This window comes from Rhea americana, unplaced genomic scaffold, assembly GCF_003343005.1.
Source record: "Rhea americana isolate MKP2758 unplaced genomic scaffold, rheAme1 scaffold_7, whole genome shotgun sequence".
Classification (NCBI taxonomy): Eukaryota; Metazoa; Chordata; class Aves; order Rheiformes; family Rheidae; genus Rhea; species Rhea americana.
Genome location: NW_028186867.1, coordinates 7687007 through 7703170, shown reverse-complemented (window position 1 = coordinate 7703170; position 16164 = coordinate 7687007). Strand labels below are relative to the sequence as shown.

The following is a 16164-nucleotide window of genomic DNA, read 5'->3' as shown; positions in this document are numbered from 1 at the left end:
TTATTTATTTCTAAGTCGCCGGTAGGGGTAAAGGTTCGCAGGGCTGCGCAGCCGCGCGCCGAAACGCCGCCGCGGGGGCRGTGGTGCCGCGGGAGCCGCGGCGCTCTCGCCCGCCTGCCTCTTTTTAATGCTTTATCAAGCGCGGCAAGAGGAGGACGATGCTATCACACAGTTAAATGGTTTTAATGCGTTTATGGGAGGGTTTTTTTTTTTTTGGTACGTTTCAGACACGCGTAAAAAAATATTAAGTCAAAAGAGTGTGAAACTATCAGTATAATCAGAAATAAACTTATCTGTTGATTTATGCTGATCACSACAAAATTCCTAGATTGAGAATACATGCTTAAACCAGATGCAAACATAAATATTTATCTGTTAGCGTTGAAGTTTTGGGCTTAATTTTATGCAGGCTTGCTCTTTACAGATCGATGTAAATCTGAACTTATTTCCCCCTCAGGCATGTCGTCCATCAAGATCGAGTGCCTCCCCAATGAGAGCTGCAAGCTTGGGGAATGCCCTGTGTGGGATGAGAAGGAGAACTCGCTCCTCTACGTGGACATCACCGGTAAAAAGGTTTGCAAGTGGAATTCCCTCACCCAGCAAACGCAGGCTGTTTCTGTGGGTAAGAAACTACTGAGATGCTGAGTTGCACACCCCGAGTTGATGTGATATTCCTGTAAAACACCGACACACGCTTGATGCAGTTGCATTCCATAAAAGCTATATAATGAACATCTAGTAGGAGGAGACCTTTCCCTCAAACCTGTCCTTCCTAGGCCAAGGAGGACATTGCAGCTTGCGCTGTGCACAACTGCTTAGGAAGATATTTTTAAGGTAACAGAGTCATCAGTTAAGTCTGAGTAATTTAGGTGTTTATTCCAGAAAGGAAGGTATGTGTGCTAGCCCTCCTAAAGGAGTTGCAGATTCACTGTTGAATATAACACTGCAAAATGTTTATTTGTGTCTCAAGAAATTTCCTTAAATGGATTATGTAAGTAACCAGGTTTTAAATCTAAGAAATTATTAATAAAACCTGGTGAAAATTGCTTGCTTTTGCACACCCATAAGCTGTTCACATTATCCACAATAAATTGATCTGGACTTTTCTGCACTGAGACAAAATCAATTCTTAAATGAAAGAAGACCTGATGCAAATTTTGGAAACACGGCTTCCCAAACTTGTTTYTTCTTGCTTTAGCTGTGAGAGTGTGCCGCTTCCTTCCACCCCGTTCTCCCTTTCCTCCAACTTGGACCTACTCTTCGAGGTATAATCTCTTCTACGTGGTTTCTCTGGAGACACAGACAGGATAGTAGCTGAAGTAGCTGCTCTTTTATTTTTTCTGCCTCAGATTTCTCTGTTTAGTAATTAAATGGTCATAATTAATGGCTCTGCCTTGGGAATAAAACACCTAAAGAGAGCCACGTGATTAAAATAGTGAGTTGATGTCCAAAGTGGAAACCGAGAAAGAAATTACGTGCTACTAAGGCTTACAGGGAATAAAGAAAAGCTTGTGGTTAGCAACAGCTTCAAATTGCCCTTTTCTACTCCGCAGGGAAAATACGATTACTCACGTAACAGTGCGGAGCTTGCGGTCAGTKTTCTGTTTGGCGTAAAACGGCATTGCGATGGACTCTGCTCCTGAGGCTCCCGCTTAGCGAAACCCTCCGCAGYGGCGGCGGGCTCAGCCGGGCGCGCGGGCTCACACGCTGCCTTGCTCTGTGTTCGTGCAGCCGCRCGGTTGGGTGGCCGCATCCATCTGTCCTAGTCTGGTGGTCTCCTCGTCCCTGTGGGGTGCCGCGTCCAGGAGGCGCGGGGCTGCACGGTGGCCACTGCTGGGGCTGCAAAGTGAAGCGGCATCACAAGGTGGTGGAGCTGCTCCTGTTTGGTTGCAGTGCTGGCGTATGGCAGTTATAGGTGTTCATTAAACTGTTACGTTGCTTACATCGCTGCAAAGCTACAAATAGAAGAAATGTTTTATTTCTAAGTAAAAAAAATTGGTAATTAGTCTCATGCATATTACTGCAGCAGGTAGGGGACCAGGGCGGTCTTGTCTGTTAAATGCCATCCCGGGTTTTACTGCCCTGTTTAAAGTTATTGTTCCATACACAGCATGTAGATAGTATCGAAATGTTGTCTTCACATTTGTTTCTCCTTCTCTCTCTCTTTCTTCTTTTTTCAACTAATTCTTTTATAATAACCTATAATTGAGGCTTACTTATATAATAGCTCAAATGAGTAACCATGAAGCATTTACTAATTTTCTGCTTTGCTTAAACTCTTAGAAAGCTCTGCCACTCCTTAGTGTTTGCTTTGCTCATCCTTTTTCTGTGTTTTACTACTGCCAGAGGCATGTCTGAGCTGCACAGCAGAGTGCACAGGCTCATCTTGGAAGTAGCTCCCCTACATAGCGTGACCCATCTTGGTGATGAGATCAGCTTGCTCAGTCTGTGAGTTAGCACTGAACGGCTGTGCAGGGCTGAATATATGTACAGCATGCACTATACATATATAACAGCTCCAGAGCTCTTGTGGCCGTCGATTTTCCCCTGGAAGGGATTGGGTCCTGTACAACATTGCACCGTACAAAGTATACACACACTGTATCTGTCCCTCCTTTTGTGATTTTTAAAGCATCTAGTAGAATTGGGTGCTGGTAACGATATTGCTCCTGGAAGCTGTGGTAAGGTGACATGCAAGGGTAAGGTGACATGCAATGTATTTATATATATTTGAACATCAGTTTTGTTGCTACAGAAGTAGGTAATTTCTTATGCTGGTGATCCCAATGAGTTCAATGTGCCTGCTTGGCTGTCTAAAGCGAGCAGCAGGTAGGTAGAAAAGAAACTTATTGTTATAGTACATATATCTCTTTCCCCTTTCCATTTTGTCCTGTTTCTAGATGCTCCTGTGAGCTCTGTGGCTCTCCGGAAATCTGGGGATTATGTCATCACCGTGGGAACCCGGTTTGCTGCTTTGAAATGGAAAGACCAGTTGGTAACCACCATTACTCACGTTGACAAGGATAAACCAAACAACCGATTCAATGATGGGAAAGTGGATCCTGCAGGACGGTATTTTGCAGGTATGATGGCTGTGGTTCCTTTCTCCCTCCTGCTCAGTGTTTGCCCTGCTCCTCCTAGTAGGTTTACTGTCAACGTGCTGTGATCAGTGTTAGATTCAGCAAGTGTATGTTGCTTGATAAGTGGTGGGGACCTTTTGATCTTCAAGAAGAATTTAATTCCAGTTATAAATTTATATAGTTCACTTGTCATCACCTTATTAAAACTGTATTTCTAAAAGGAGATCTGTTATTTAGAGCCTGCTTAGTCTAATGTACTGTCTTTGTCTCTTCCCTGTTGGCATGTTAGTTTTGAATGCTGGCCAAGTGCCAGTAGAAATAATTTTCCGGTAAGAAATTTATGATATCATGCTTTTCGTTCATCATAAATCAGAATTTATAGATGGTATTTCTAAGAACAATGTGGTATGGAGCCTCAAGAAGGTTCAGGGATGATCTTACCAGCATGTATAAATGAAGGTGAAGTAGATGGAGCCAGACTCTTCTCAGAGATGCCCAGTGACAGGACAGGAAGCAATGAGCACAAATGGAAACACAGGAGGTTCCATTTAAACATAAGAAAATCCTTTTTTTTTTTCCAGTCTGAACATTGGAACAGGTTGGTCAATGGGGTTCTGTAGCCTCCATCCTTGGAGGTACTCAACACCTGACTGGAAACGGCCCTCAGTAACCAGAGAAGTGCCAGAGGTGCCTTCCAACCTCAGTGATTCTGAGGTTCTCCTAGTTTTAAAAACACTATTTGGTGTGTCTGCTTTGCGCTTAGGGTCCCAGGCTTCCTGTTGCCCAGTCTCCCAAGAACCAGTTCAAACTGACAACCTAGAGTCACAAAGATGAGATTTGTTATCAAAAAGGCTTTTGTAAGACTAGTTCTGAGAGAGGATGCGGAAACTTTTTCCAATGGCACTACTATACCAAATGCTAAGATATATAGAAATTATATTTTGAGCACACCTTTCTTCGTGCTTGATAGGACTGAATCAAATATTCTGCAGAATACACTCTGAACACCCTTTCTGCCACACTTCAACAAAAGACAGAGGCTTCATTTTGTCGTCCTCTGCTAATACAAGCACTTTTGAGAACCACCTTTCCTTTTCGTTTTTAGCTCAAATTTTCCCCTGAATTTTTGAGGCTCCCCCCACAGCTCCCTCTTGCATTGACAGCAATGGGCACGGCCATAGCGAGGGGCTGCCCACCAGACCAGGGGGAGAGCCTGTTCACTCTAAACCTGCTTTTTCCCCCTTGGTTCTGCCCCCAGGTACGATGGCTGAGGAGATTCGACCTGCTGTGCTGGAAAGACGCCAGGGCGCTCTGTATACGCTCCTCCCTGACCTCTCAGTAGTGAAGCACTTCGACCGTGTGGACATTTCTAACGGGCTGGACTGGTCACTGGATCACAAAACCTTCTTTTATATTGACAGCCTGTCCTACTCTGTGGATGCTTTTGATTATGACCTACAAACTGGAAAAATTGGTATGAATCATTGCATTTTAAAATATTTTTTGTCTTAAGTATTATGATGCTTGTTTTTATTCCAGTTATTACATGGAAGATGAATTATGATCTATGCTTCAAGATCACTTCTTCAGAATCCTCCTTGGGACAAAGCAGCAGAAACCATACTAAAATTAATCTGCCTGCACGAGCTCCTAGTTCAAACTAGTCGGAGGCTATTGGCTCTATTATAAAGTATTTAAAATGTGTATTGGAGTGTAAGCGATAATCTGGAATACTGTAACTAAACACAATGTGTATCTGATCTTTCTGTGCAAAAAGAGCAAAGTGTTTTCTGTATGGTTAGATTTCTGTGGCTGCACATTTCTTATGACTGACAGAGTAGGCAAAGTAAAAGGAGTAGCTTGTAGTCTGTCTTACAAAACTGCTGCTAGGCTTCTTTAGATTTTTTTTCCCCTCTATTTTATTTTCTAAAATACAAGCTCTTAAAGGAAGATCCTGCAGACAGTGCTGAGCAACAGCTGGGAAACAGCAACTCAGAACTCTTTCTTCATTTATTTAAAACAAAACAAACCCTTAAGGGCTTTTGCAAGTTTGGGCAAAAGAAAAATTCCAACAGCTTGGACTAATAATTTGCTTTTAAGTACACAGACGGCAACATTTTGCTTTGAAAGAACCCTGTCAATTTGAAATTGAGTTAATTTTAAAACTGAATTGAAAATTTTGTATTAGGTGTAGCATCTTGCACCAATGTGCAAGATGTTTATGTCTCTGCTATGTTTATGGTTTACAATTTAGTTTTTCTTTACGAAATAGCATCCTATGTTTTTTTTTTTCTCTGTCCCCCTCTCCTTTCTCTGTGGGCAATCTGGCAGTCCCCAGGAGCATGAAGGAAACTCATTAAAAATCTTTCAACAAATGAGAAACACTGAAGCTGTCAGAGCATAAAGTAAACAATGTTGGGAAGTTGGATTTAATCTTTCTTAATAACAGTGGATAAAAGTTCAGATAGAAATGTTTGTTTTGAAGCTGACAGTATGCCTTTGAAGTCGGTGCTTTTTCGACCTCTGTGTTTATGTAAACTCTCAGTTTATGTGTCTGAAGGCCAGATTTGTGCTGGAACAGTGATTATTGGTGTGTTTCAGCAATGGGGCTGAAAGGTCTCTAGTTCTCCGTTTAGAGAGAGACATACTTGAAGTGGTCCAAACTGCTTTTATAAAAGTAATTTATGTTCTAAATAGCTATACAATTAACTTATTCTGTTATTCATTTAATTTGTGAGTGGGAAGCGTGAGTAATACACTAGAAAAGAGCACCAAGAATAAGCCTTGTACTTTCACTGGATGGAAACCTGTCTACAGGCTTGCGTGCTGAGAAGCTCGGGAAACAAATGGGGCTGTAGAGGTGATCCAACTACTWCTTTCAGCTTTTGAAAATTATAGTAAGAATAACACAGATGGGCTGTGACTAATAAAAATTTTAACAAATATCTCACCCAATTTTGCTGTGTTTTTTTTCCTGCCCTGCAGGCAACCGTAGGACTATGTAYAAACTGGAAAAAGAGGAGAGCATTCCTGATGGGATGTGCATTGATATGGAAGGCAAACTTTGGGTAGCCTGTTATGATGGTGGGAGAGTGATTCGTCTTGACCCTGAAACGGGTAAGTCCTTGCAAAGGATGAACTGGAATTCTGCATTTAAAAAATGGAAGAAACAAAAGTGAAGATGAGAGCCTTTCTCTCTCCTCAACACAAAGATGGTATATCTATTCTTTTTAAAACATTACTTTTTTGTTAGCAATATTAAGTCTTATCCTAGTTTCCTGCTCTTATGACTTAGCTTTGGAAATATTTCTCCTTTGCTCTCAGCCTCTGCTGTGTTGGRAAAGGTAAGGTTGCTGAGGGGCTTACCGTTACTCCTATGAATTGTTTGAGTTAGCATCTTGTTGCRTCTTCCAAATTTACAGTCACTGGGTGAAAAATGGATTAACCATGAAATGGCAAAGCTAACTCCTGTCATTTTCTTGTTTATTTAATGTGGCTTATTGTTTTGGACATTACACCAACGTTAATACAAATTCCACGTAACACTGATGCAGGAATAATTTTTTATTGCTGATAATGATTTACACCATAAAAAGTTTTACGGCTGAAATAATAAAAATTATTTAATGAATYCCACAGCATTTTATCATTCCCACAGTAATATTTTGAATGTGGCCCTTGTCTGAGCCACATTGCTACTCACATTTGGGCTTCAGTGGKGTGCCAGGCATGATTTAGGCTGGTGGAAAAACATTTGTAAGGCCCGTTACAGACACCAAACTGTGTGGTCTGCGAAGGGCCAGGTGATGAGAGTGGGGACTCAATTTGATGGATCCCAGACAGCACCGGTTTGCACAGTGCAGTGTAGGAGTGGCAGGGTTTCAGGGGTGTCGTGCCCCTCATAGCATGGAGAAGACCCTGGCACAGATGCAAACAGAGTGGGCCAGGTGCCAGCATCTCTACTGACTCCTCCAGAACCTCTTAGCTGAGGTTTGAGCTGGGCTTTTCCCCTCGTCTCTTTATTTGTACCCATCCAAGGCCATACTGGCTTGTGGTTCTGCATCCTCTCTCTTCAGTGAGCAGAGCCCAGTCGTCTCTGGTTCTGTTTTTACCACTGTCCCTTACCCTCTTCCTTTTTTCATTTGTTGTGCCTTTTCTCCTCCCTTTTTTGAAGGGGTGGAAAGTGTTTTCCTAAGGGAAAGCTAGTGGAAACAGTGAACATAGGCAGAAACATAGGGTGAGCATAGTAAGATGAAAAGCAGAGTATATTTCTGTAATGCATATCCATCCTCTAGCAATCTTCAGCTTAGGGCTTTCTGAACTGGATGGGGCTTCAATATATTTAGTAACTCCTGGTGGGTTTCTCTTYCATGGACTTGTCCTGTCTTCCCTCAAGACTTCCATGTGAGACTCCTAGCATTTGCAGTGGACGGTAGCAAAAGTTTCCCAGGCCAAGTGTCTGTTTTCAAAGGAGTCACCTTCTTTTGTGAACGACTCAAGTTCATCTGCCCTCTCTGTGCTATCTTCAAGCAATATGTAAAATCTGTAATTTGYTGAATTCTAACTATTTAAGGAAATGATCTCGACAGGTTTGAACTTCATGAAAATCTCTCTTAAAGCACAATAGCTATAAAGCATGGCTTTGAATTACTGTTAGCCAGTTGCAGATATATTCAATGACAAAGAGCTCATCTAAAGCATGTGAGGGATTCTCAAGTATTCACTGAAAACTTGAAAAGCTTGAATTATGTTTTTAGGGGGATGGTCAAGGAAAYTTGTTTATTTGGCATCTTTTATAAACAAAGGTTTTGAGATAATGGAATTAGTTTAGGATAATGTGGCTTTTCAGGTTTTTTTTTAAAGGCACTTCTGGACGGGCAGCTGTCGTTGGATTCAGGATGCACTGCAGGTTGTGATGACTGACCGCACTGGGTGTGCGAAGGAYTCAAAAGTGATGGCTGACTTTCATATTGCCAAGTCTGGTCTTATCTTCCAGTCACTTAATGATCTGTTAGTTTTGTGCTATCTCACCCTTTAATTAGGAGTTAAGTATCTTCTAGTTTCTCCTTATGGATGTATTCTATAATCCTTGGGTGCAAAGTGTCCACAAGATTTGCTACAGTTATCTCTACTATGGATGCAGAGTACAGATGAGTACTTCTTCAAGTGGATTTCAGAGCATCCAGATGCACCTTTTCTTGTACCTCCTGGAAGACATTTCTCATCTTAGACCTTTGTAAACAGTATCTATGGGGCCCCTTTCTGCTGAGACCACTCAGCAAATAGAGTATCTCTGGGGCTCACACCCCACCTCCTACAGAGCTTGTTTTCTRCTTTAAAATGTCCTTCCCACCTGTTTTCTCCCAGACTTGATGTCAGCCAGTTTTTAGGGTGGCCTCTGGAGTATTTTATCACCTATCAGGCCATGTCATGCTTCTGTTTCCAGCTGACTGAATAACCATAAAGTGCTTCTAGACCCAGCTGGTGGGAGCTGTGTCTCAGGTCTCATACTTTGTCCTCATCCCTCCCAAGCAGCAGACAGATCTTCTTTTCTCCCARTATTCCACATATTTTGAAAGATCTGCTCTTCTCAGGGAATCAACATGTAATTTGGCATGCAAGTAATCTCTGCCAATCTAAATCTCATTACACTAAAAAGTTTGATTTTTATTTTGGCCATTGTGGGTTAATGCCATTTATTATACATAACGCTTATCATAGATCATCAGTAATCCCAAAGTCCTCAAACTGTCCCAGCTGTTATATAAAAGAGACTTTTTCCCCCGCTGCTGACCTGCTTTCTGCTGCTATTTAGTTTGTGACTAAAGCAAGACAGTTTAATACTATCCAGCCTTCCTGTAAGGGTTTTTCAATGAAACAAAGGCAGTTCTACTCCTCCCTCTCTGTCTCATGTTTTGGTTGTATTGATTAGGCCCCTGCTAGTAAATTAAACAGTTCAGGGAATGTCCTGCGTCATGTGGCATGTCATAACTCATGTCATGCTGCTGGGGCTGTCTTCTCACTCAAAATAGAGCCCAAACTGCCCCAAGGGCATGGCRTGCTGAACTAGGTGGGCCTGAGCCAAAACTTTGCCTGGACTGCACCAATGGCTTAATAATACGGGTGATTTGTGGCCCTGCTTTTACCTGTGCTTATGCCTGGCTTAAATATTCTGGTATAGATGATTGGTGCCACTTAATCTGTGCTTCTGCCAATTCACTGCAGTGTTGCCGCTTCATTAGAAAAGACAAAAGCGCACTTGTTGGGAGAAGGCAAAAGCTTTTGTAGCAATAAAAGGGAAGGCAAGGGTGCTTTGAGAAATGCCTCCTGAGAAATGCTGCCCCACTCTGAAGCTGACCAAAAACCTCTCATAGATATTGAGAGTAAGCCAAAAAATGGGCGATGCATTTCTTTTATTATTATTTTTTCAATTTCCTCTCTTTTTAAAGTGCCCTTTCCTGCTCTTTCAATGCACCATTAAACAGTAACCGTAAGGAGACCAAGCCTCTTACACACATAAATGAGAGGCAAGGGGAATTACATATGTATAAGGAGATTTGTAACTATACGATACGATACCTAGTATATTTCCAGAAAGAAAAAATTAATTGTAGGCAAATAAAATAGGCCTAATGGGTATAAGCACATACTGCCCACTTGTAGGAGGAATTTTGGAAAAATACGCGCTAAGGTGTCTCAGYAGTCTTTAGGTTAGTGCTGGGGGCAGTCTCTTTAATCATATCATTGGACTAGTAGCTATTTGATGGTATAATAAATGCATATTTTGTTAGCTCTAAGTGTTCTGTAAACTTCAGCTGTGTCCTGTGATCCCTATTTTATGCAGGTTTGATTTGAAAGTCTATTGAATCTCAAGGAATTCATCTTTGTTGGCTTCAGGCAGTAGAGGTGTAAGAGGGCTGCATGGTCCCTGCTTGCTCCAGGCTCTCTTTGTAGTCCAAGCAGGGAGGTCAGCAGCTCTAAGGCATGATTCAGGTGACCTATTTTAGGGAGAAATTATGTCTYATTTCCATTGACTATATGGGCAGCCTAGATGATGAGCTCAGATACAGGCGACTGTGCTATAGATGTTAGCATTTAATTAGAGGACTCACTAGGTTTTGGGGCAAGATTCGTTTGTGATAACTGAGGTTGAAACTTTCCAAATGATACACTGTCAGCAACAGCGTGACTTAGAGGAGTCTTGATTTCTCTCTGTCCTGGTTCTCATCAGTCTGACGCATGGGAGCTCCCCCTGCCTTGTATTTGTTGGTGTGAAACACCTGGCTCCACGTAGGTTATTGTCAATAATTTATTTAAATTCCCTGTAGTAAGGAGATAAGCCAGGAATGGCATGTGTGTTTCCCTCCAGGAAAAAGGATCCACACTGTGAAACTTCCTGTTGACAAGACAACGTCCTGCTGTTTTGGAGGAAAGGATTATTCAGAAATGTATGTGACTTCTGCCAGCCAAGGAATGGACAAAGACTGGCTTTCACGACAGCCAAAGGCTGGTGGGGTTTTCAAGGTGAACAGTTCTTTTGTTCTTTTCCCCTTCATTTTAAAGGCCTTTTTTTTTTCTTTTTTTCCCCCCCCTCCTCTCTCGTCCTTCATTTAGATAGCCAAACAGTTGGAGTAGTAGGGAGCAGGAAGAGGGTGCTAGAACATCAGTCATATAGTATGTTAAGTTATTGCTCATAGTTTTGCTTCCTATTGCAGGAGAGGAAAGGTGAATGTTTTCAGAGATACGAAAATTTGTAACAATGCTGATATTGCAAACTTCTTATGCCATAACATCTTGCTACTCTTTCCTCTGTCAACACATTTTAATTTTTATTACAAGGGAAGTGTGTAAATACTTTCGTGTCTTAACCAAAGGCAGATAAGATCATCCTTTATTTACTCCCTAGTTAATTATAACTAAATTATCTCCTATAAAGATAGGTCACCCTGCACTTCCRTACAGACACATATCAAAGGTTACAGTGTCAACTGCAGGATTAAGACCTAGTAGTATTGGAGGAAGGATTTGGGGGAATRAACTATGGCCTGTGATTCCTGAAGTTTGAAAAATAGTGTGGGTTGACATTAATGGCTATAATGGGCTATACTACAAAGTATAGTAGGGTATCAAATTGGGCACAGTCCTTTTCTACATTAGGTGTCTGGTGAGGTATCCGGTGGTGAAAGAAAAATGTTTTATAGTGATGAATTATTGCGCTTATCTTTTTTTTCTCTCTCTCTTTTAATAGATAACTGGGCTAGGGGTCAAAGGAATCCCACCATATCCATTTGCAGGTTAAATATTCACTCTTCAGATTGGATTAAAGAGGACTGATTTAAGCAAGATGAGTTAGGARGTCTTAATCTGGTATTTGGCATCTTTTACAACACTTTTGTAATTTCCCATCAGAAAAAGAAGAAAAACYAYTGAAATACATGGAATATTTTAAAACTAATTATCTTTCCTTTTAAACCCTATTACTTTAARTATCTTCTGGTACTTTTCCTATTATGCTAAAAAGATTCTCACCCTAATAAACTATTGAGTATTGTAATTTTCTTCAATAGTAAACTAATTTTGTTTTAATGTCCTGTGTTTTTTTGTTTGTTCTCCTGTCTCATTTGTGATTTATGCTCTAATAATTTATTGATTAAACTACTTGTAKTTTCTCTCTTTCACATAGTTTCGAAGTTTCTCGTAAAACATCCATTTGTAGTTTTATTACTGCTTTAACTGGAACCTCGTTTGTCCTGTGAAATTCTCAACAAGTGAATCATTAATACTCATTACTGTGTATCTGTGGCTTTTTTTTATGTTACATTTTTGAGACCCTCAGCTGTGGATGTGCTTAAATTAACATTTGATTAGCTGGAGCTTTCATCATTTCTCCCCATTACATGTCATTGTTACTCATTTTGTCACAGATAAAATGAAACTTTTTGGAGCAAGAACCATATCTTTGTCCATCCTCTGAAGGTCTCTGCCTGCTTTAGGGAGATTTGTGATGACAGAAAAGCACCAGATGTTCTTGGCCAGTTGTGTTTAAAAGAGAACAATACCTGCACAGGAGTCACTGCTTTTGCTTTTCGAAGCATGCGGTGATATGTCCCAGCAGCTGGACAAAGGGGAGGTTTAAGCAGCCCTTTAGCAGTCAGCGCTGGAAGATGGGACGTGAGGAGAGGAGAGGGCTCCTCCCTGAGTGCCCATCATGCCTCCACTTKCTTGATGTGTTTCAAAGCAGTCTCAAACACAGTAGAAGGAAAGTTTGAGTTGAGGGAGAAGGAGAATTTGGCARTTTTAGAGCTTCAGTCTCGCTAAAGTCATAAACCTAGTAATAATTGCAGCATGAGCTGCTTGATAGCTAATTAACATTCAGAGGTACAACAGAAAGTAAGTGGGCGCAAACACAAATTAAGCTCCCTGTATCATCACTATCAGGTTGCAGAGATTTCTACACTCGCTTTGTACTTCTGTTTATCTGAAAAACAAGGATACAGAGAAGAGAGTTTCAGCAGTRGTGCAAGAACCAATATTAGAGCAGTGCTATAACTCTAAATGTAGCAACCAGCTCCGATGTGCTTTGAGAAGGGGAGAAAAGGTAGCTTTTGTGTTCCCCTCCTTCCTCCTTCACTCTTCATCTCACTCAGCAGAGCTTGCTCTTCCAGTGCCATGGCCATGGCACGCTCCAGGCCCATTTAGGTGCCCATARGGGCAATGTTGCTCTACAGCTTTGGATATGGTATTTCTATAGGCYTGTGACAGAAATAGCGAGATGGGTGTGAATGGAAATGCATGTGTGTGTGTGTGTGTGTGAAAAAGCACTGGAAGGAACAGCAGATCAAGAATGAAAACAGTGGCCTATACTGATAACAAATGGCATCATTTTTGGTTAATGAAATTGTGGAATATGTGTCCTCCCTGTTGAGTCTGGGAGGAGTGCCTGCCCACTGCAGCACAGGGGCTTCTTACTGGAAAACCAGCCGCCCACCACATGCTGGTGGCAATAAGGTTATCTCCATCCTGGCATAAGCAAAGTGGCAATCTTTTTTTCTRTTAGTACTAGAAAGATAAAAGCAACAGCTCATAAGAGTAAGAAAGGTCTGGCCAAAGATTAGTTTTTCATTACCAGCCAAGAGGCACCTGGCAGACGCAGTGAGGACTTGGTGGCTTGACCCCTGGTTTCACAGATATTAAATTACCAGGAATGTGCTAGGGAGTTGCATTTTTAGTATTATCAAAATACACTAGGATCACAGATCTCATCAGCTTCCACTTGAGAGGCTGGAGCTGCTTCCAGCACTCCCGCCTGGAGGAGCCCAGACAGGCACCACAGGTGTTTTTTGACTCCAGTCTCATGATGGAGCAGATCCAGCAAACTGGAACTGAGCAATCACCTCTCCTGGGCCTTTCTCTTCTGCCTGCCAGCTCCTTCATTTAGGAAGGCTCCCTGGCTTTTTGTTTAATCCCTCATTTATTAATGAAACTTGCTTCTTTGATCAACGACTTGCACTGATTTCAATTAGGGTTGAGCAAGAACTCAATGACAGGAAAAGCAGTATCAGGAGGAGTAGCTGCTGTGCCTTGAAGGGTTTTTTTTTTTTTTTTTTTTTTTTCCTCGTGACCAAAATCTATAGTCATAGGTGAAGCGTATTTATTCCTAACGAAGCTGGAGAAAACTCAAATAATCCTTTGCAGGCAAAATAGCTCTACCAAAATAAAAGCAGGCAGTATTGGCTACTTGGGGAGCTCCAGTTCTTTCCAATTCAAGAAGTGAGGAGAGATCAGATCCTTCCTACAGAAGGGCAAGGCTGCAAGGAGATAAGCCTCTACTTGATTTTTGAACGACGTTGTTGACTGGGATATTGCCAAGGTGAGTAGTTACATCTGTGCCTGTCTGGAGTTTTTTAATAGTTGTGTCTGCATTAACTCTAACCACGTCTGCTGCTGTCTCSGAAAGGGAGGGAAAGATAAATGCAGAAAACAACTGCATCTAGCTGAAGAATGGCTTTAAGTGATCAGTGCACCAGATTGCATGCAAAGTAAAGTTATTAGAGTAGTAAATAGTTAGGCTGGATACTCATGGTGGGGGGAAGCAGCACARGGGAACTGTAGGGATTTCTGAGAAAAAAGGTAAGCGATAACTTACTATTTTCAAAGTCACAGTAATGTTTGGTGGTATTGTCTGAGTGTGTGCCTCTATGCAATAGAAGATAAATACAACGTGAACTACATTAATATACAGAGTATACAGTGTATTTATGGTCTACATTAATATCTGTATTACACTAATACCTTGATATGCTATCCCAATTATATTATGTTTATAAAAACTAGAGAGTAAAAAGAAAACAGTAATGGTTTCACYGGGGGGACAAAAGAAGAGGGAAAGGAGAGAGCAAGGGGACCAAGAAGAAAACACTCCAGAGGAGCAGGGAGGTGCCAGGCAGAGGAACAGAGGAATATGGCTGCCTTCAGCCAATTCTGTTGAAAATTTCAAACTGATAAAATTAGAAACAAATGAACTCAACGGGGATAGGCTATCTAATTTGTGGGCATAATTAAAATAATAATTGGCTGGCTAGAAATGAATGCATGAACCTATTGCTGCACATTTGCACCCCTTGGCAAGYGAAGTCCACAAAGCCTTTGAGATGCGTCTCCTCCGACAGTGACYGACCTCTGAGGAGGCAGAGCTGGAGGAGGTTTCAAGGACTTGCCAAGGGAGGGAGAGAGGCAGGGTGCTGGAAGCACTGGGGGCCTGGGAGCCCGCGAGGTGGGAATAGCAGYGAGGCTGAGAAGTGGTGCAAGGCGCAGAGGTGGCCACAGTCCACTCGTGTATCTGCAGGGCGTTTGTAGCCATCTGAGTAAATCAGAAGGACATCCTCCAATACTGTTTCCACACCTCTTAGGTATGCATAGTATGACCAACTATATTTCATTTGAGCTACTCTCCAGTAAAGCAGCATATAGGGTTTTTTAAAATCATATTGAGGTTAATGCTCCATCCCTTGGTGTGACTTGATTTTACTTTGCTGCCGTTTATGATGGTGGAGCTAGTCAAGTCACCAGAGAGTTGAATGGGAAATATGTTTTTTGCCATTAAATCTTTCTCTAGGAAAAAATGCTTTGGAAAATACTTAGTAGAAAAACAACTGCTTCTGTTTTTTGTGCATTTTTTGTTTTAAATTAAATTAAAATGATCTTAAAGCAGAATTTTCCTTTCAAATATTTCTACTGGGTGAAAAAGCATTTCATAGGAAGGAGAGCTGTGAAAAAATTTTCATCCATGTCTACATGAAACCCACTTCAAAGTTATTATTTAGATTAAAGGAAAGAAAGTATGGAGGAGTAGGAAAAACATTGACAGAAACAGAGTTGGAGCTGAAGTTAAAACTGAGWCTATAGTTCGGGTTGAGAAGTGAAGGAAGTCTAAGAAAGGTCCTTAACCTGTGCACAGTTGCTTTGCTCGTAACGCAATAATCTCGGCAGGAATTTGAGATTGAAACATTACTTTTTATTTGTTTATTTATTACCTAGAAATGTTTGAATTTGTCTCCAGCTCGGAAGTGTAATTTTCGAATCTCTGAATTTGGATCTATGATGACTTCCATGGGCTAATACTCGTTCCACCCCTGTTATTCACTTATCTAGGAAAAACGTTCATCCCATGAATCATGTTGAATACCAACATGCATTAAATGTTTACAGGAGCAAAGAAACGCATTTCTCTTGCTTKCTGGTTTGAGACCTCTTCTGTCCTCACTGAACGTAGTGGGGTGACTTGACGCGGGCAGGAATCTGCCTCCGGTCCATGCAGAGGGCTCCCAGTGCCCCGCTTGCTGCGGCAGGGACGAGCTGGAGAGGTTCCCTGCTGCAGGGAAGCCGTCGGGGCCCTGGCGTACCACCTCGCTCGGACTCTGCCCCCGCGGCACGCACAAGGCTCATCCTCCCTTGTGCGATTCCCCGTGGAGCCCAGGTAGGGCGGCTGGCGGCTGGGGCTGGGAGTCCCCCRTCACCTACCTCAGCTGGGTGAGGATGAGTGGAGAGGGCAGTTGGCATCTTCCACCTTCACCTCCCATGGACA

At 41.9% G+C, this 16164-nt stretch overlaps 1 protein-coding gene across 1 annotated transcript in view; it reads left to right on the top strand.

Moving 5' to 3' along the window:
• LOC146586305 (regucalcin) overlaps positions 1 to 11691 on the top strand; it is a 12537-nt gene extending 846 nt beyond the window's left edge. The window contains exons 2-7 of the mRNA XM_085321620.1: positions 458 to 622; positions 2901 to 3083; positions 4339 to 4554; positions 6066 to 6197; positions 10450 to 10604; positions 11329 to 11691. Coding sequence (XP_085177746.1) covers positions 460 to 622; positions 2901 to 3083; positions 4339 to 4554; positions 6066 to 6197; positions 10450 to 10604; positions 11329 to 11379 — 900 coding nt within the window. The 5' untranslated portion in view covers positions 458 to 459 and the 3' untranslated portion in view covers positions 11380 to 11691. The remainder of the gene's footprint in view (positions 1 to 457; positions 623 to 2900; positions 3084 to 4338; positions 4555 to 6065; positions 6198 to 10449; positions 10605 to 11328) is intronic.
• Positions 11692 to 16164: the final 4473 nt, after the last annotated feature.